At 41.3% G+C, this 21,621-nt stretch overlaps 1 protein-coding gene and 1 long non-coding RNA gene across 7 annotated transcripts in view; one reads left to right on the top strand and one right to left on the bottom strand.

The window, feature by feature from the left end:
- PRKAG2 (protein kinase AMP-activated non-catalytic subunit gamma 2) overlaps positions 1-21,621 on the bottom strand; it is a 244,625-nt gene that overhangs the window by 199,755 nt on the left and 23,249 nt on the right. For 4 of the 6 annotated variants that reach the window (XM_086865886.1, XM_086865894.1, XM_086865876.1 and 1 more), the window contains exon 3: positions 21,377-21,470. In XM_086865886.1, the coding sequence (XP_086722012.1) occupies positions 21,377-21,406 (30 nt within the window). In that variant the 5' untranslated portion in view covers positions 21,407-21,470. Of the gene's footprint in view, positions 1-9,908; positions 11,088-21,376; positions 21,471-21,621 lie in introns of those variants that run through there. The other 2 variants (XM_086865857.1, XM_086865908.1) reach the window with 2 other exon arrangements.
- LOC147656012 (uncharacterized) lies at positions 13,288-19,832 on the top strand. The gene is made up of 2 exons (XR_015279856.1): positions 13,288-15,840; positions 18,665-19,832. It is a non-coding gene; the product is annotated as an uncharacterized LOC147656012 (long non-coding RNA).

Below are 21,621 nucleotides of genomic sequence, written 5' to 3'. Positions count from 1 at the left end.
ATTTTAGCTATCAGGCACAAGAGAATGTTACTGGAAGTGTAAAAGTAGGAAAGTGACTTTTTTGTAATGCAGTTATAAATAGCAAAGAGGGATGAATGGCATCTTGAAAGTCTGAAAGATGTAAAGCTTAATTTTCAAATGTAATTAAGGATATCCTGATGCAAATGGACTGGCAGGATCTTCAAATACTGTAAAAGAACCTAAGATGCCTTTGAAAATCCCATCTCTTTGAGCTACTAGCCTTCTTAGCACCTGTTTTCTTTTCTCAAGGCTTAATCTTGTGAATGGCATTTCAAGTAAACTTGAGTCATATTTGCAGATTTTTTGGATCTGAGACTAAGACAGATGGGCATCAAAAATGAGTGAGTTACCAATGCTTATCAAGTTACCACTCATTTTATCTGACAATGAAAATAAAACATATTGGCTAAGTAGGAAGGCATTGTAAGGCAACATGAATTTTTCAGCACAGCAGGAGGATGGGAGGATGCACAGAATCTATTGGGAAATCCAGCTGGGGAACAGCAGCTTCCCTTGCCTTGGTAAATGGTTGAGGTTCACCAGGACAGCTGAGGAATACTGGTGAAGAATAGTTTTGTCTGACTAAGGAATGGAGATGAATTCATTCCTGTGCATGGTTAAGTAAGACACTTCCTCTTTTACTGACTCCAGCGTTTTACAGCTGAAAATTAAGAAAAAGCTCTTACATTCCAATTGATGACATGTCCACAGATCTGCAGCAGATCTTTTCAGTAGACAAGAGCAAGAACTCTTAGTACAATAAAGAAAGAAGGGAATTCAAGTAATTGCACTTTTTGAATTACTGGATTTACTTTATAGAGAAAAATGCTGGCATGTACTCTCCTGCCTCTGCGCAGCTTAAAGCATGTAAAGTCATTCTAAAACACATAAAAAATATAAGGAAAATGTATAATTAATCATCACCCAACTAAAAGACTTCTCTTAAATTAGTATTTACCTTGATTATCAACTCACTAAATAAAGAGCAAAGGGAACAGCTGAATAACATATTCTACCTCCCATTCAAGCTATAAATTTTATGTTTATGAATAACGTTGGCTCAACTTTTCAAATGGCAAAATTTCTCCATTTTCCCAAAAAATGTAGAATTTATCTAGGATTAGTGGAAGGAGTATCAAAGAATTCTCTTTGATAGGAGTATTCTCTTTCCTGCTCTAGCTGGCAGCAGCACTAGAGAATGTCCAGCTCCAGTAAATGGAAGGACAGTCAGTGGATTTCAGGAAAGGAGACAGAATGCCTGCAAACTCTTTGGAAACTGCTGTAGATTGAACATGGCTGGTAAAGAGCTGTTTCAGATGTACCCAAACTCCATTTTCTTGACAATGTAGATGGCTACATGTGAAATAGCTGCAGATGCCTTGTTTCAAGAATTCTACAACTGATGTGCCACCAGCTATAAAGAAAAATAAAAGACTAACATTTCACAGCTCTCAACAACCACATGAACCGCATGGAGGATGTGATAATTAGGCACACTCATTGGTACCACTTTTGATGCTGGAAATTAAAATAGTCTCTGCTAATTTATTTAATATCCTCAATCCTTGGTCTTCCTGATCAGGCTGCCAAGAGTCCTAATAGTGTTATTTTAAGACATGGCATGTCTGTCTTTAGACATAAGACTGGAATCCTTTCACTTCACACATATTTTCAAAAAGCAAAAGGAAAAATACTTCCCATGACTGCTGTCTCAGGCTAGTGTTATATATGGATCTGGCTTAGGTTGAGCTTGTACATGGATCCCTATGGATAAATATCATAGAAAGTAGGCTTGGCTTATGGTTAAGGTACGGGAACTGGGTCTGAAAACTGCAGGAGTCCAACTATCACATTCCTATACATCATGAGAAAAGTTGCCTAAACTCCAGACATCTCCTTGAATATCAGCACTGCAGGGATGAAGTTGTTTCTCCGCACCTCCTCCAGCCAATTCAATCTGTCAAGGCTTTAAATTCTTCAGAGAGTTTGTCTTTACTAACATATGTACAGACATCTAACAGCATTCAGTCATGGATGGAAAGAAGATCCCACAAGCTGTTTTGGTGTTTCAGTGTGGCACACTGACACTTTAAAAGTTCATTCTTTGTGGACCTTTAAGCCTCAGCCATTCATCAATGCACAGCCTACGCCTCCTCTGCCCTCAGGCCATACAGCAGATAGAGACTCAGATTGCTGAGGATTTAGTGCTCTTATCCTTGAACTGTCTTTCCTCAGGCTTCTTGGTTTAGATCACACTCCCAACACATGATTAATACTCACTAACAGCAAATCCCCCTCTAACGAATTTATGCAAAAAGAATGACAACACATGATGAAAACCGCATTCCAGAAGATGCAATGATCTATTGAGAAGCTGGCAAACTCATACACAACATGGTAACACTGACTAAGCACCTTTTTTTACCTCTTCCTTACTCTTCCCTCCTTTTTCAAGTCTTGTTGGCACTATTTTGCCCCCAGTTTTGATACCCATCTCAGAATCCTTTTCCCAGAAGTCTCTACACTCCTTCTGACTGAATTCAATTTCACTCAGACTGGCTCTATGTTTTTGGAACAAGATCCAACCAACCGTGGAGTTCAATTCCATGTGCTGTGTAGTGACTGAACTGAACTGTCTGTCTCCAGGAACTTTCACTTGCTCGAATGTGTTCTGTCAGAGCAGTGAAACAGGGGAGTTTCCATCCTTAAAATCTGATGGGCACAATCCTGAGCAACCTGCTCTAGTCGACCACTGGGTCAGCAATCACAGCTGGACTAGACAACTCCAGATCTCTCTCTTCCAACCTCAGCAATTCCATGATTGTGTAAAAGTGCTTGTTTGCACTTACAAGGCCACATGGACAAAAGCAAAGCAACGCAGGCCTAGCAAACACATTAAATGTACACCTGTTTAAAGGCATACAACAGTCCTGTATCAGCAGAAATTTTTCAAGGATTAAGACTAGGTGGCCTTAATAGAGTCATTGTAACACACTTGAGCAATCTCTACATAATTCCTCTCTTCAGATTTCCTTGTAGAGTCCATTCAAAATAAGTGGCAAGCAGGTAACAATCCATTTCTTCCATTAGACAGGCCACAGGAAATGCTTATGGCACCTGTTTAGTCCATCACATTCCTAAACTATCCCATTTCTATGGAGAACTTGTCTTCACGAAAAAGTTTCTTCATGCTTGGACTCAGATTTTACCCCTAATCTAGCTCACCAAGCACTGATTCATCCAGTTCCATGGAAAACATGTTTCCAACCTCTTCTAAACAAATCAACAGGCATGTAGTTTCCACAAACCAGACCCAAACTTCAGTCATTCATAAAAGGCACCTGGTAAGTCCACAACTGAGCAGGAAAGTCCTGTATTTTGTAGAGTTGTCAGGCAGCACTCTGACCACTCAGAGAGGATTGCTTTCTTCAGCTTGCAGAAGGAGAGTATTTTCTTATTTTCATTGTTCTAGCAGCATTACTGACATGAAAAGTTGACCAAAAATTGTGCAATGGCTGTTGTACATAAAGGATAATAAAAGCTTCATAATATGGCAGACAATGCTTATAATGCACACACTTCCTCCTAATGAATCCTCAGTTATATGAATATGTTCTGCAGCAGCTTAAAAGAGGCATATAGCTCTCTCACCCTGGTCACAAAAATAGATTAAGTCTTCAGCTTATGACATAGGTTCTGGTTTTGGAGCAGAAGGTCACAGGCACCCTTTGCAATAATGACCATAAGGTCTGAAGAGTCATGGTGTGGGAAATAAATGACAACCATGAAACTCACACTGCAATGCATTTGCTCTGCATCCCACTGGGTCATGCTTACATAATGTAATTTACTGTCAAGCTAAATTTTATGAAAATTAGAAGGATTTTATAAACCATTCTATGAATCCTCAATGTCAAAAACTGAAGTATGCCATTATGGTTCTCTACTGGATAAATAATGCTTTCATGCTTTAAAGGTTTCATATGCAAGCAACTTAGGAGAGGAAGTATTACAGAAGCAAACACTAAACTGAAGCATTATACTCCAGTCTCTACAACTACATAAAGAATAAACACAAAAATCATTCTGCTTATCTAACATACTTTGGTGTTTCAGCTCACTGCTGGTATAAGAAATAGTTCAGTAGCAGTACAGCACTGTATCACCACACCAATAACAATATTTTATATTTATTGATGGCATCATATATTCATGTGTGTACATTAGTTTTCCTTTTCAGGAGAAAAACCACACTCCAGGATTGAAATCTTTTTCTTTTAGCCTTTGAAGACATGCAAAGGTCTCCCTGTTTGTGAGACTGTAATACTTTCTCCAGTGTGTCTACAGTGCAAACAACAGTAGAAAATTGAGACAGTGATCCCCTGCAACCAGATCAGGCCCTGGAGCCAATTCCCAAAGCCTGGTGATCAGTCTAGGGTAAAATAGCCCACATTGTGACATCTCTTGTTTGCTGCTGATGTCTTCCTTGATGCTTCATTTCTCTTGTAACCAACTTTGCTCTTTCATTATTCACTGTGCATGGGATGCCTTTTGACAGAAATTCAGCTTTTCTTCAAAGGGATGAGAATTTCATATGCTACTTCACTCAACATGAATGTCCCCAATTTGGGCAACCAGTACTGGCTCAGTTTTGCCTCCTTTCTCCTGCCAAGCTAGCACCTGGGCCCACCAACCTACTTCCATGACTGTCCATATACCATCAACAAAATGAGGGTGGAATTCTGGTTTCAGTCACATCTAAGTAGCTCCCTTGAATGCAATGTGAAGAAGTTGAGCATAAGCTGAACCTTGTGAGTCTGTGAATAGGAGCTGGAACTTCCTAGGTGGAGATCACTGTCCCCTACTTCACTCTTGATCCCTCTGGAGCATGACTTTTCTTCTGTTCCACTAATTCCCAATACAAGCACAATATAAACTTCCCTGAACCCGAAAGTCTCACCATCCACATTTCTGTGAGGTTCTTCCACATTCATAACTTATTTCTCCAAGGAAATTAACATTTCTCTGAGCTCACAGTACTCACAGGCTCAGGTGTAAATAAAGGAGGTTGGGTAAGACTCTTTAGGAGCAGAATCCCAAACCAGGAAAAGTAATATTTTCTAAGACACAACATGTTTCTATACACTGATGGTCTGTTTATGTTATGCTTTAGAACAAAAAAGACTAATGCTTCCTTAATTGCAGTGGCAGCTATTATGATTGTAAACATGAATCCTTTCTTTTATCCTTCATATAATTCAAAGTACCATCCCAACACTCCTGAGCAAATACCTCTTGCCCTTTCCTGTCTTAATATATCAGCTCTTGAGGGAGGAATCCAAATTTAAACTTCAAGGCCACAGAGGCTCAGGACAACTCAGAGCCTGCCCTGTGAGAACAAGAGGGAGAACAGTTGCAGATTTAATTTTAGGGAAACATTTCTCTCTCCTCTGTCTTTCTCTCCCTTCACCTCCTCTTCCCAAGAAAGCAAACATTTCTTTCATTCCTAGATCACATTTGAAGCTGATTTCTTTTCACCTTTGAAAGAATTCACTAGATTATTCCCCATCTGCAGCTTTCTAAAGTGACTCCTAGACTGAAGTGCTGTTCTTGTCAGCCCACCCTGCAATTACCAGGAGACAAGAAGCACCCTGCAAAAACTGTGACAGAAAAAAAATCATTTCACAGCGATTTATTAGGCATGCAGCCATTAATGACTTTGCAAGTGTGGAAAGCAAGATGGAGGGCAGAGCCTGAGCCAACAGTAGCTGTCAGAACATCATTGTCATCTATCGGGTTAGAAATACTTAAGCCATCTGATGTCCAGCCTGGCATCCCAGCATAACACCAAGCCTGGAAACAGCAATAAGTTTTGACATTGAGGGGTCTCTTCTAAATCACAGAGGTTGACAAAGAAAAGGGAGAAACTGCATAGATGTTTCGTTGTATGGCATAGAAAATAAAGAATCCTGATCTCCAAGCACATCCTCCTAGTGCATTAACTCTGCTGTCAGGGCTGAAGTACCAGAGGGAAGAACCACTTCACTGAACTGAAAGGTGTTTTGATATTCATTCACAGATGTTATTTTTGTGCTTATTGTGAAAAAAAACTTCTTTGTTCTTTTGAATAAAAAGTCACCTTGTGATGTATTTGGGAAAAATCCAAGGAAGTGCCAAGCTCCTACAATTCCCACCTGCTGGGAGCAGCGGGTGCTTGGCACCTGGCATAGTGAAGCTCTTGAGAGAGGTTGTGCCCCGAGTTGCGTTCGTGTAAATACAACACAACTTTGCTAGCACTGACTGATCCATCCCAGATGAAATTCAAAGTAAACAAGAGCAGATTTTTTTTTTTTTTTTTGGCAGCACCAGGGGCCTACAGTGGCAACGTTAACTTTAGAACAGATCGATTTTGCAAGATGACAAAAGAACATTCTGATCTCACTCCTGTGAGCTCCTACTCAGTAGACAATTGCATCCCATCTCAGAATAGACTTTTAAAAATGTTCAAAGCAATGTGCAAGCAGTAACTTCTAATGGCTTAAAAAGGAATTTTATAATGCTAATGTCTATATATTACAGATATAATGCATCTAGAGAGCAAAGGTTTCTATTTAAATCTGTAGCAGCTTTCAAAGATATTTGGACCAGAAATTTCCATTTAGGCATCTCTAATTTCAAGACTTCTGAATGTGCTGCTGAGACAGAAAGAGGTTGATATGACCTTTACAAAGGGTCCTGCAATTACATTCTGGTCCATCTAAATTACTAGTTTAGGTCAGTTGCATATTTACAAAGAAAACAACAACCAAACAAACAGATGTTCCATCATCCCAGCCATACAGCAAACACTCCCCTGCCATCCTACAGAATAAAGCCCCTGCTTTATTCTTGGCTACTGAGCACAAGCTGAGAGCAGTGAGGAAAGCCAGCCTGCAGGAATTTAGTGGTCCACCACTCCCAGAAGCACAGGCAGGGTACCACCCACCTGTGCTGAAGAAGACTGAGCACAGAAAGGTGAAAATAGAGTGTTTCCAGTGGTTTTTTTTGTATCTTCTATATTGTTCTTCCTTGAGAAAGGTGTACCTAAGAAATATCCTGGAGTGTTGCAAGCCACAAACCTGCTTTCTTCAATTGATCTCTTTTTTCCCACTGTCACAGACAACCCCCAAAACAGTAAAACTATATGGAGGAGGGAAGAAATGCATACAACTTTCTTTTCAGAAATCCCTATTACTCCACAATCCTCTAGCCTAATTATAGTGTATTTTGCATCCTTCACTTTTTTTCCCCCTAATGTATTTTACTTTTTCAGTCAGCATTTCTGTATGACCAATAAATATGTTTTAGGTCAGCCTGCATCACAACAGTACCTCTCTGTCCCATTGCTTCCTCTTTCAGAATGGACTCCTCTCTCCCCTCCTACTCAGATCTTGTTAGTTCTTCTCTTGTTCCTAATTTGAAGATCCAAATGAGCATGAATTACATGTCTCAGCAATAAACATGATCTCACAGAAGCACAAAAAAGAGGATGAACAAAATAAAAATTACTGTCTGGTGAAAGCTCCCTTGACAACTACAGCTACACTGACAGGCGCCACTGAAATAATAGGAATGATGCTTCAAAACAACAGCCAAGACAACGTTATGAAAGAGAAAAAAAAACAGTCTAAACAGATCTTTTCAAATGCAGATTCCTCTGTCAAGTAAGGAGAATGTGAAAAATGTTCTTTCTTATAGCACAGCCATGTTCAAACTCTGCCACATTCCAGAAAGCCACTAAAAATATGAGTACAACCATGGGCTCAGTTTGACGAATGTAATGATGCAGAATGGAAGAGAAGGATCATATTTTGGGGATGGAGAGGAAGGATGGAAGGTGTTATCACCAAATCTTGAAGTTCTTCCAACTGGGTGAACAACAAAACTTAGGTTGACTTCAGTGCAACATCAGGAGGCATTTGCAAGCTTGTATCTGAATCACTACCATTACCCAGGTGACAAACTGCATAGCAAAAAGCCAAGAGATCATGAACATGAAAAATTATGATCCACTACTAAAAATGTTCCATACAAGACAGAACTAAGGCAATACTCCTGAGTAAAGGTTCTTTATGGATTAGGGAGGAAATTAGGAAAAAAACATTAGCATTCCTCTGTCAATAATGATTTAGTGCTAATGAGTTCCTTAAATACTTTTTTCATGTAAGCTTCACACCATAAAAGAATGAAAATTGTTCTAAATTCTGGTATGGTCAGAGATATCTGGTGGTCAGCAGGTATTTCAAAAACCTGCTGGTTTTTGAAAAAAACCTGTAAAATCCTGCAACAACCACAGGAAACTCCAAAACTACCTATGTCTCCTCAGCAGGCAGAAAATGCAGCTCCTGGGATCCAACTGCACAAGAGTTTCTGGCTAGACTGAGTCAGAGGTGGGGGGGCAGTGGAAAGAGATGGCAAAGACAATATTGCAGGCAGGGTGGGAAGGAATAATGAGCAGGGGGGAGTGGTGCTTTGGTGTGGTACATTTTATTTGATGGTATTTTAGATCCCTATTGTGAAGTACTACTGGCAACATGGTAAAGTGTATTGCCTAAAATCCTCTGTCACAAATACATAGGCAACACCCATGTTAGCAGAAACAGACCCTTTTCTTCTAGTACTGAATGCACTCTGAGCTCCAGAAGTTTGGCTTGGGCTCTTGGGCTTGCATTCCTCCCCAGAGAAAAATAAAATCTGCAGAAGAGTCATGTACTTTTCCTCCATTTTATTCCACACACTCAAGACACCTAATAAATTTGCTTTGACTTCTTATTCTTTCCTAAAACAAAGGAAAAATCATAGAACCAGAAATATATTTTTTGCTCCTTGGTGGCCTGGCAAAGATACGGGTAGAACTGTTTCTCACTTTTATATAATGAGATTTAAAACAAACTAATAAACAAAAAAACCCCAAACATCAATAAATAAAACAACAGTGCACAGAAAAGATACAAGGACTTTGTCATTTCTTGCCAGAAGCACTGAAACCAAAAGTACATCAGGACTGAGAATAGCAAACTAATAGCTACATGGATCACAAGAACATCCTAATAGTAAAGAAAACAAATAATCTAAGTTTTGAAAGGCATGTAATTCTGAAGACGGAGCCAGTCAGCCTTTTAGTACTCACTGGAAATAGAAACTTTTGATCTGTGGTTATTCTGTATCTATATCTACAATTTCTTGCGTGTTACTTTATAGCGGAATACACAGAACAGAGCCGGTGAACAGGCTGCATGGCTCACTAGTTTGCTCCACTGGGAATACAACTGCTCTACTCCTTCGGCAATGACCAGACTGCTTGGATCCAAATCTGAGCGAGCTCTGGGTTCCCCAGCCCTGGGAAATTCACAAGTGGATTAGTCTTGAGAGAGAGGGAAGAATCAGATTAAACGCTGGTTCAGCCACAGGAAGGGACAGTTCCCGGAGCCAAACCTGGGAATGCTGAGACCAGCGTTTGGGGGTGAACAGACCTTTCGCGGCGAGTCTGAGAGGGAGCTGGGTGAGACAAACTGAGCCAAGCCCACAGCCCAGGGCACAGGAGCACTTCTACAGCAGGGAGTAAGAGTCACTTGTGAAACTGCGACAGTGAGGATACTCCTCCGTGCCACGGACCCTGCATCCTGCGCTCCCAGCACTGCACGGGGGGCAAGACCCCACTCCTCAGCCCACCCCAGATGTGGAGGACTCGCCTGTTGCAGGGAGCACCCCCAGCCCAGCATGCCCCAAACTGCAGAGCTCGGCGCAGGAAACACCTCTCCCTGCCTCTCACTGCTCTCCATGTCAGCGAAAAACATGCCTAAACCACGCCAGCTGCCGAAGGGGAGGAAGAGCGAGGAGCCACTTACGGGGATGTGCACTCGCAACATGAGTTTCTTGTGGCTGGAGCTTTTCCTGCTGCTGCTGCTGCTGGTGCTGCTGCTGGAGGCATCTTTCTTCTTGTCCATGGCAGTGCTTCCCATGCCCTCACCCAAGCGTGGTGCTGAGCGATGGATCTGGAGAGGGAGGCTCCTCTTCCACTTCTCCCCACAGTCCCACGGGCCGCAGTTACTCCAGGCTCCTAATTTTCTTTTTTCTTTTCTCTCTCTTTTTTCTTTTTACCTCCTGTCCTAATGGCCTTAGGAAATTTGGGGGGGGGGGGGGGGGGGCGCGGGGAGGGAGCAGGCGGAGGGGGGAGACTGAGAGAAGCCGAGGGAAGGGGAGGAGTTTCTCCAGCTCCGGTCTTTAATCCCAGCAGCGAGGTGTCAGGGGGGACCTTCGCAAGAGCATGAGGTGCCCCTACAGACGCTGCTCCCTTTCTCACTCTTCCGCCCTTTCGAAAATATCCGGAGCATCCTGGGGGAGGGGGGGAGAAAGTTTCCTTCCCCTCGCGTAGCCCGGCCGCACTCTCACCAAAAGAGAGAGAGAAAAAAATAAATAACCCAAACCGACCCCCAAAACACCCGAAGGCCACAAGACCCGAAAAGGGGAAGGCGTTCGGGCGACGCTCTTGGCAGACCGTGGAGTCCCGCGGGGAGCCCGACCGGGGAGGGAGAGAGGGAAGGAGGGCAGGAGGATGGGAGGAGGTGCCCGGGCGCTCCGAGAGCCCCGGCAGGGTCCCCGGGAGCTGCAAAACGAGCACCACGCAACTTTCCCGCAAGTCCGGCCGCTTCCCCCGGCTGCCGCTCGCCCCGGGCCGCCCCGCCGGCCCCTTGGCGGGGGGAGAGGAGCTGGAGCTGTGCCTGCATTCCCCGGGCTGCCGGAGCACGGAGGTGGGCAAATAGGCTGGGTTTCACCTTGCCAAAAACGCCCAAAGGCGGCGCGGTTCCTCTCCCTCCCGACCTCCCAGGCTGTTTCCTCGCCTCCCTCCCCTCAGGATTTCTCCTGGCCGTGCCCTAAGGGAGGGGTATTTCTTTCCCTGAGGCACCGCTTCCCACCCGCGCTCCCCGCAGCCCAACCCGGCCGCTGCAGCCCCGGGATGGCGCTGGGCAAGGAGGGGGCCCCGCCAGCTTTCATCCCCGCTGGGTGAAACCCCAGGCTGCCCTCCCTTCGCCGGGCTGACAGGGAACGCGCCAGGCCCAGGAGGGCCGCAGTCCACCCCTGAACGTAGATTTTTCCGCTCCCTCCCTCCAAAAAGCCTTCAACGCGCTTGCAGATTCAGCCGAGCGAAAGAGGCGGCTCTGCCCCCGCTGGCGAATGGATTTGGCGTCGCCGGGTCACAGAGAAGGAAAAGCTTCCAACATCCATCACCTGTGGCTGTGCTGCTGCCTCAGAGCAACCCCACGGCAGTGCCACCCCTGCTGCCAGGCTGCCACCAGGGCTGAGTCTGGGACACCAAGCACAGAGAGGTGGCTTTTCTTTAGGACAGCAGGTGGTTTAAACAAGCATACATTGTGCATCAAAAGGTGAGCGTTTGTTTCAGAAGTGGCTCTTCTTCCCTCGACAATCTCTGCACCTTTTTACGCTGCCTGAATTTGAGGATAAAACCAAGCCTGTTGCAGCCACAGACCTTTGATCACAGAATTTAAACTCAGATTTTCCCCGGGTTCAAAGATGTGCGTCACTCCCAACAAATCTTAGGGGATTCTATAAAACAATGTTTGAGGAGAGACGGGAGAAGAGTTTTCCTCAAAAAATTTATCTTCTGAAAAATACAGGGTTGCAGTGGTTATCATCAAGAAATACAAGAATTCAGATTTATTTCCCTCCTTATGGAAGTCTCAGTATTTAACAGGTGCAAAGTTTGGTTGGGTGGAAAGCCTGTAGCCACTTCTCCAAAACAATACAATTAAATAAAATTAAATAAAAATATGACCCCTTTAATGTAATAGACAACTGTGCTATAGGTTCCTACAGGATTTCATGGAAGGAAACAGAAATGAAACAGGGCTTAACATCACTGACACCAGGTCAGGAAGGGATGTGGATGGGTCTGCTTTCTCCCAACATTTATATAAACTCTGGCAACAAAGGGCTGTTTCCAAGGTATATGGGAATGACTGGAATAAAGAAATAAAAAAAAATTACTAATAAGCATGCCTATGAAAAAAATTGTCATAACATTTTTTCTAGATACTATGGCCTTGAGAGTTAAAAAAATTAGGGAAGAAAAGGTAGAATTTCTTTAGAAGGATTTTTAACAACGGGTATTATAAGCACAGAGATCTCCTGGACATTCTTCATTAAGTTAACAAACATTCAAGGTGGAATAAAAATTACATATATATAGTCCTTTTCCTTGTTTATGCAAAATTGTTTCCCACAATATTATAATTTATTTTCTACATTTAGTATTTTAAATCTAAATTAATTCTTCTTCTTTTAGATTATTTGTATGAATAATTGTGGTTATTGTAGAAGAAGTTTCAGAAAATTACATAAAGGCAGCACGATCAAACTCCCAAACCTAAAAAAAAATCCACAAATCAACCTCCCCACCATCAGGATATTGCCTTAAGCACATTTATAACTTTCAGAATACCACAGTAAGGGGTTATCCTTATTTTTTTTTTCCTTTGACCCTCTAAGATCTCAAATATGACCTTTGATTCTCCAGCCATATTTTTAAACTTTTCATTGCAGCTCTGAGGATTAGAGACATGTTAAAAAAAAAACTAAACAAACCACCAAAAATTACAACAAACAACAAAACAAAGCCTAAATCCTCCTACAGTTGCTAGACTTCAAGAGCTTGACTCCTTGTAAAATCAAGTGTCAATAAGACCCTGCCATAAAATAATCACCAATTATTTCAGACATTAGAGCACCATGTTTTTTATCCTTCTTTTATCTTTCATGGATAAACGTAGGCAGCATATGAACAAACATTGTAAATACCTTTAATGAAATCTGAAGTTATTTTGATTCATTTTATTACCAACAACCATGCGTGCAGACGCATGTAAGCATCTAAATTACTAATTTCACAGACAAATGGGTACTAAAACACTTTGGAGAATATCATGGAATCACAGAGTGGTTTGGGATGGAAGAGACCTTAGAGATTATTTGGTTCCAAACCCCTTCCTATGGGCAAGGACACTTTCCACTAGACCAGGTTGCTCAGAGCTCAATCCAACCTGGCCATGAACGCTTCCAGGGATGGGGCATCACATTTTCCACCAAATATTTAGAGGTTTCATGACCCCTCAGGGGGGAAAAGCAGAACAGCATTTCAAACACACCAGGCACACTTTGCCATTCCCCTACACCACCCAAATGTTCCCCATTATAGCTCAGCCCTACCTGTAACTCAGCAGAAGCAGCACATTTTGGGCTACACCCTGCCACAGGACTTGCCCTAGTTAATCCTTAAATACAGGCTGAGTCAATTTGTCCATAATAAATTTCCCCAAGTACATTCCTAAGTTTATAAAATAGCCATAAAACTTTTCTTTGAGCCTTGGTTGTATTGATTATAGTTGCTGTAAGGAAAATAATGTCACCAGTGAACTTTTGTGTTGAGGTTCCACACCCAATATGTAGAGATTTTCTAAAGACTTTAAATTTCACTGAAAAAATATATCTAAAAAAATGTGGTGAATGGGGAGAGCTACGTGAGTTGTTGGTGGGTTTTAAATCGTTATTAAAACCAGTATTTTTTGGTAACACTTTATAGTTTGTTGTTGGTAATATAATTTATATTGCATTAGAGAAAAAAAGCTATCTGTGAAAAAAACCTATTATTCTTTCTCTGCAGATGATATATTAATCATACTGTGAGCATTCAATGTAGATTTTTCACACATGCAGTCTGTAGGTATATTTCAGGCAGAAAACCCTGCAGAAGTCTCATTTTGGGTGACTAAATTTCCTACCAGAAATAATGTGTTTGTTCTATACCAGAGTGAATATTGTAATTTCTCAAGTCAACCACATTATTTCTTAAGTATATGTATACATATATTCTTATTTGGGACTTTCCAACCTTTTAAAAATGTTTCTAGAATTTAGAGACAAGTTCTTAAAAATCAAGACATTTTGAAATCTGGAAGCCCAAGGCCTTGTCTTGTTATTGGTATTCAGTATCACAGCATTAACTGTGCTTAATCATAGCTATTTTCTCTTTATTCTCTTCTTATGTTAATATTTGTCCTTGCTGGTCTCTGCACTTCCTCCTCTGCCTATCCCTTTCTTTTCACATTTCACCTCTCATTCTCATCTTTCTGATTTTGTTCTCCGTCTTTCTCTCTTTTCCAATTTGCCACTCAGTTCTTTAAGCACGCTTAGTCGATTGCTTGGTTTCTGTTCAACACATTTATTAGACTGAATTCAACCTTGCTGCATAGGGCTCCTTAACTTAATTACCAGTACAATCTAATTAACCTGATGCAGTATTGGGATGCAGCAGTCCCTGCACAAGCCTTCTGTAGAGGCCAGAGAGGACACCCCCTGACATCTGTCTTCCCACACCCACACTCACCTGCTACCTGCTGACACTCGGCACAGTACGGGACGCAGATTTCAAGTCAAGTAGAATACAGGCTCAACATAAGGAAATTCCTGTAGACAGCTAAATTGCATTGTTTGCAGCAAAACTGCAATTAAAATTGCCTTCCTGGGGGAAATTTTCTGGAGGAATTGCAAGTCTGCCAGGAAAGCCTGAGTGGCTGAAGCAAGTGAGGTAATGAGGTTAATGAGAGGAGCTTCCTGTCCCCAGAAGGTCTCCAGGAACATAACAGTAGCAAAGAGTGACAAATATTTGTGCTGAGAGAGGGGTTGTGTGGACAGGTGGCTGTGCTTCCTCTCTAGGCTGTCAGACACCTTCTGGTCTGTAAGTGGTCACTGCAATGGATTCTCTTGTCACCTGAAGCCCAGCAGCACAGTGCCCTGCCGCTCCCTCCTTTACTGTCACACCATTTCTGCTGGGTGCTGGCTGCTTCCTCCAGAGCTGCTGCACTGCTTCATCCTCTGGGTCACTGGGATGTCTTCTCAGCCAGACCACAGCACAGAGGAGAGGAAGTGAGAAAGAAGCAGTTTCATAGCACTTTCCTAGGCTGTTTCTCTAATTTAATCTGACTCCTAATTTCTCTCAAACTGCCAAGGGAAGGGGCAGTTTTTGAGTTTACTTCCTTTTCCACTTGCAAATCTTGTCCACCTTGACAACTGATCCTGGGTACCAAAAAGTTTCAGAAGTCTTCATTCAAAATGAGTAGGTCCATGGAATGGGTTTATTTGGTACACAGAAGGCCGTGGCATGGGCTCTGGTGCAAGGATTGGCAGGAGGCTCCCTGTTTGGCAGCTGCAGTGCTTGCCTCACTGTGCCTCATCCTCATGGCTCCAGAACCACAATCCCCACGAGGCTGCCCTCATGCTGCACAGCACTAACCCCGCAGGAAATGCAGGCACAGGAAATCAGATGAGCGCATCTGAACCCCATCGTGTGGTCACATTAAGGCCAGCACTGTTCTATAGACTGTTGACAGGTAAGTTCTATTTCTCATTTGTATCATTACACTGTAAAAGAAGAATAATGTTCTCTGGCATCTCTGCTAGAAAGCATCTGGGAGACCTGCCTAGGTACAAACATGAAAAACTCATTTTCTCGTTTGAACCACAACAGCTTGATAAAAGACCTTGAGGCTGATTTTTCAAAGTTCACACAACCTCTGTTGGTTCTGAGAGCCAGGAGAGCCTTCCAAAAATCGAAGTACCTTTTGAGACATCATTTTATTAGATTGGTTTCTATATATAAAAAAATTTCCATTAACTGGAATGATGCTGTTCAGCCTCAAGTTTTCTTAGTATTTAAGAGTCATAGAAGAAATGACAAAGACTTTTTAAAGTAGTTTTTTTAAAGTAGTGTCGTGGTTTTAAACTAGTAACAAAAAAACTACTTATTTCTTGTTGTGAGATATGGATTAGAACAAGAGCAAAACAGGCTTAAAACTTAAGAGGAATAAAGACAGTTTATTAACAAACTACAAGAACAAGAATACCAGAATAAACTTTCAGAAAACCCCCTTATCTTCCACATTTTAACTATTTCTCTGTACACATGACAACATAGAGACAAATAACTTTAGGACTTTGGTGGTTAAAAACAGTCTTAATTCTTGCTACAGTCTTTCATCAGTCTTTGCAGAGAAACAGAAGTCTCTTTCTGTTAGCTTACGGAGTTTCTCACTAGAAAACTATTTTTCATCATAGTTTTCTATTTCTCTAATGCCAGCTGCCCGGAAATCTGTCATTAGATCTTCTCCTCCCATTTCACATCTCCAAGGTGTGTATGGGTCACAGAGTTTAGGAATCTTATTTTAAGGATAAGTTATTCAAAGGCAGAAGTCTTCTTCATTTGTCTCTGTGAGCCTTCCTGGAAAACAGTTTTCTCTTTGCCCTCAAAGCTTCAAAATCTTCACTCAACTCAATTCCAGCAACTCACAGTATCACAAGCACTCTCTCTGTCTCTCTTCTGCTCAAAAGTTACACTTTGAATATCTCACTCCTCCTAATACTCTTATCATGAATTAAAGGAGTCTTTTTATACTATTATTGTCCATCTCCATAGCTTTAACAGAAAGATATTTCAGCTGTAAAGCATCTCCTTATTCTCTCTTTCTTATTTAAACTTAACTCTTTTCTTCACTGTTTTTGGTGGTTCTGTGATGTCTCCTCTATGTTGATTGTCTCTCTCTCTCTGTCTTTCTGAGAAAAGGAGTAATCTGTATGTTTATCCAGGTAGTAAAAGAATTAAAAGCTTTAGGAAAACTGCAAGAGTTCATGGTGTTAAGTTTCAGTCTAGCAGCAAAAACTGAAAACCAAGCTCGGCTGGCCAGCGCTGCTTCTCTTCTCCCTCCCCCCCCCCTCCACCCCGCGGCCTTGTAGGCCTGGAGAGGGGGGGAGGAGGCCAAGACAGAGCCTGCTACCTTGTCCGAAGCCGGAAACCAAAGAGAGCAAGAGAATTCTGTCTGTACTTCTTAAGGGGGTGTTTACAAGTTGAATTCACTTTTTAATGGTCAGATCTGCTGTCAATTCTTGAAAATGACCGATAATTGGTCAGGAGGGAAAAACTCCCATCAGCCACCAGCAGCTTCAACTTCCTCTTCCTCCAAGCTGTCTTAAAGGTAAAGCTACCCCATGACATTCCACCCCTTCAACTTGTAAACACCTACTCAAAAATTATCAATTATATTCAATATACAACTTAAAAACTAATAAATTGACAGAAAAGAAGAAACAAATATTTACTACTTTTTACCCCTAGATTTTACTATCACTGCTATATAAACTTAGAACAATCATGCTTTGCTCTTACTTAATCCTTTATCTCACAGTAACACTATTAATATACTAGTTTAGATTTGCTAATTTTCGTTTTCCCGGCCAATGCACCAATTAAATGTCGTGGTTTTAAACTAGTAACAAAAAAACTACTTATTTCTTGTTGTGAGATATGGATTAGAACAAGAGCAAAACAGGCTTAAAACTTAAGAGGAATAAAGACAGTTTATTAACAAACTACAAGAACAAGAATACCAGAATAAACTTTCAGAAAACCCCCTTATCTTCCACATTTTAACTATTTCTCTGTACACATGACAACATAGAGACAAATAACTTTAGGACTTTGGTGGTTAAAAACAGTCTTAATTCTTGCTACAGTCTTTCATCAGTCTTTGCAGAGAAACAGAAGTCTCTTTCTGTTAGCTTACGGAGTTTCTCACTAGAAAACTATTTTTCATCATAGTTTTCTATTTCTCTAATGCCAGCTGCCCGGAAATCTGTCATTAGATCTTCTCCTCCCATTTCACATCTCCAAGGTGTGTATGGGTCACAGAGTTTAGGAATCTTATTTTAAGGATAAGTTATTCAAAGGCAGAAGTCTTCTTCATTTGTCTCTGTGAGCCTTCCTGGAAAACAGTTTTCTCTTTGCCCTCAAAGCTTCAAAATCTTCACTCAACTCAATTCCAGCAACTCACAGTATCACAAGCACTCTCTCTGTCTCTCTTCTGCTCAAAAGTTACACTTTGAATATCTCACTCCTCCTAATACTCTTATCATGAATTAAAGGAGTCTTTTTATACTATTATTGTCCATCTCCATAGCTTTAACAGAAAGATATTTCAGCTGTAAAGCATCTCCTTATTCTCTCTTTCTTATTTAAACTTAACTCTTTTCTTCACTGTTTTTGGTGGTTCTGTGATGTCTCCTCTATGTTGATTGTCTCTCTCTCTCTGTCTTTCTGAGAAAAGGAGTAATCTGTATGTTTATCCAGGTAGTAAAAGAATTAAAAGCTTTAGGAAAACTGCAAGAGTTCATGGTGTTAAGTTTCAGTCTAGCAGCAAAAACTGAAAACCAAGCTCGGCTGGCCAGCGCTGCTTCTCTTCTCCCTCCCCCCCCCCTCCACCCCGCGGCCTTGTAGGCCTGGAGAGGGGGGGGAGGAGGCCAAGACAGAGCCTGCTACCTTGTCCGAAGCCGGAAACCAAAGAGAGCAAGAGAATTCTGTCTGTACTTCTTAAGGGGGTGTTTACAAGTTGAATTCACTTTTTAATGGTCAGATCTGCTGTCAATTCTTGAAAATGACCGATAATTGGTCAGGAGGGAAAAACTCCCATCAGCCACCAGCAGCTTCAACTTCCTCTTCCTCCAAGCTGTCTTAAAGGTAAAGCTACCCCATGACAAGTAGTTAATTTCCTCCTTACTGACACAGGAAATTTTCTTTAGTGTTTTCTACTGATGATTGTGAGTCAGAATTTCTGGCTGTTAGCCAAACACAATACTTGGAGCTTTTGATTTGCATATATATGCCTAAAAGTTAGACAGATAACCTCAATCAAAATTTAATATAACAGATTATATGCAAAACCAATGAGAAAAGATTCATTTTCCATATTGAGTGATTTTTGTCAGTTGTGCAAATTAACACAGAGAATTACAGTTAGAATTCAAGAGGAGTCTGCTTTTCATTTTCTTTTCTAACAATATGCATAATGCAGTACATTAGCTAAAAGAATATTTAAAGGAGGCAGAGACATGGTTCTACCAGATATGTGTGGGCATAAGAACAAAAAGGGTTTTCAGCAGCACGAATCTGAAAGTACTTCCATGTTCTTCCCAGTGAAGAATTCAGCAAGCTGAAGAATTATAAACACACTTTCTACAAGCCTTCTCTATGTGATAACATCAGAGTTTATTCCTTTGCATGAAGTGTGCTTGGCTTCAGACAGGACAGTGGGCAGGAGCAGCACTTTCCTTCTGGAGTGAAGGGGGTGAGACTGCCCCAAAAGATCAGTCTGTTACTGCTTGGTGGTGCTGCTGCAAAAAGAGCTGAGGCTTCCAAAGCAATCATAAGTAGTTGATTCCAGGATGGTCTGTAAGATCTCAAAGAAAATAAATTTTGCATATTTAGCTTCAAATTTGTTATGCTGCAAGCTACTGGCGACACAGTGTCCTGTAGCCGTGTTCACCACTTGACCTCCATCCAAGGTCAGTGGTAAAACTCCCTTTAGGGATGACAAAATTGGAACAATCATAAAACAATCCAAACATGTTCCCTATGAACTAATAACAGGAGAGCCCCAGAAATCCCATTATGTGTGAATAATCAGTGAGAGGGTGATAGTTTATGGATGAGACAGAGGACTGAATAAAAACAGGAAGAAAGAGCAAAATGATATGAAACCCCCACTGCACAATGGCTTTCAAAGGATCAGAATGCACAGAAACTTTGCTTGGCTACACACCTTGGTAGCCAGGACTTATGGATATCACAACATGTGCAACAAGAACCAAACATCTGAAAAGCATGAGAGGCAACTCCTCCCTGTTTTCATAAATAAATTGTATTTCTCTTATACTGAGAGCACAGTCTTTCTAAACTAGGTTTGTTTAAAACAACACCAACATCTTTTTTTGATCCCAGGTATCTACTCTATGTAATTGAGGTGCTGCAAGATTTGTTTTTATGCTTCTCCATGTGTGATTGGCACATGGATGATGAGCAAATGTTTTGTGTGAATTCATGCAGATCCAAGATGCCAACTCCCCATGACAAAAGGTGTAATGTTGGAAAAGTGGCTTACAACTGTCATCACCAGCACCAGAACACAGGCCTGAGCACTGTCCTGGAAATGTCCTGATTGTTAAACTGTTCACAGCACCTGCAGAGCTTTGGCTCAGGTTGTAGCTCTCCAAGACACTGCCAAGGCATGGCTCAGGAATTAACACCAGTCAGGGATCATTGCCAGTAGAAAGCCTGGTAGTGGCTCTCTGTCTGAGAGGTAAGAGTTTTCCTAAAAGTTTCCTAAAAGCTGTACCCTCTGAGATCTCCAGCTCAGACCTGTGCCAAGAGGATGGAAATATTAGATCCTGGGTTCCCTGTGTGCCTGGGCTCTCTGAAAACTAAACTACAGTTGTTCCTCAGTCTTTTCAATGCCTGTCAGCACACCACTACCACAGGAAGAGGCTAACACAGTTCCCACTATACTGTTCCTGCTTTGGCAGAAAATGAGCTGTACAAGAAGGAATCCTCAGATGTACAGTGATGAATGAACCAAGGCTCATGATTATTGGCAAATCATTCTGACACATGAATGGTGACAGATATATTCAGTTAAAGACTGCAGATTGTACATAGCACTGATGTAATTACAAAATAAGTATATATTTATAACATAGCAAGTGCAGATTTAAAAAATTTCATGCAGTCAGATTCTAAGGCCAGGAGAATCTGACTAACAGTGTTAGGAAGTGGTGAAAATGGCAGTAAGGAAAGGTGTATAATAACATAATTTAATGTCAGGAAGAAATTTTTTTTCAAAATACCTCAAAATCATTTCATTTTAATTGTATTTCTTAAGAACAGCATCTAAAATCTTACCAGGAGAGCTTTAGAAGCAACTAATACCTAGAAATGACCCTAGAACATAAAAGTGGTCCCCACAATGAATCCAAAGAGTTCCCAAAAATAGTAAATGTAATTCAGTGTAGCTTAATTAAGACTATTATTTTATTCTCAATTAAAATTTTGATTATGTCTTATTATGCAAAATATCTGGACTTTGGAGTCTTTAAATGAAAAATTACAAGGTAACATTGGAGACACATGCACGCTCAATAGATTCATTGAAGGTAAAAAATGAGTTAAAAGAAAAGGAATGGCTCAAGGAGAACTTCAGGTGTTGAAGACAGACGGCAAAACAAACAAACGAACACAATTATTAATTGATTGTATTCTGTTACTGATGAAGAGGTTATAGTTGTAATATTCCTAGATAGGTAGGAATTAACATATGAAGGCACAAGGTAGTTAACATGAATCCTCAAAGTTATGCTGGCCATGCAATCAGAGATGTTCTACTGAACATCCTCAATAAAATAAAAAGAAAGTAGCTCTTACCTTTGTAATTAGTAACTGATAGGTCCCCATTTTGGGCCAAGTCAGTAACTTCCAGCAGAAAGCAGCCAGTCCTCAGCTCTCTGGGTATTCAACTCTGCAGGGAGAGCACAGAGAACAGTTTGAATTGACTTCCCTATACATGGTCTTTACTCCTTATTCAACAGTCAGTTTAGAGAGCCAAACAAATACAAGCAACCAGCAGGAATATCTCTTATTTCAGTGAATGAGTACACACTCAGAAGCTC

The sequence above is a fragment of the Cyanistes caeruleus genome, chromosome 1 (assembly GCF_971803275.1).
Source record: "Cyanistes caeruleus chromosome 1, bCyaCae1.hap1.1, whole genome shotgun sequence".
NCBI lineage: Eukaryota > Metazoa > Chordata > Aves > Passeriformes > Paridae > Cyanistes > Cyanistes caeruleus.
This window is presented reverse-complemented; position numbering and strand designations above follow the sequence as displayed.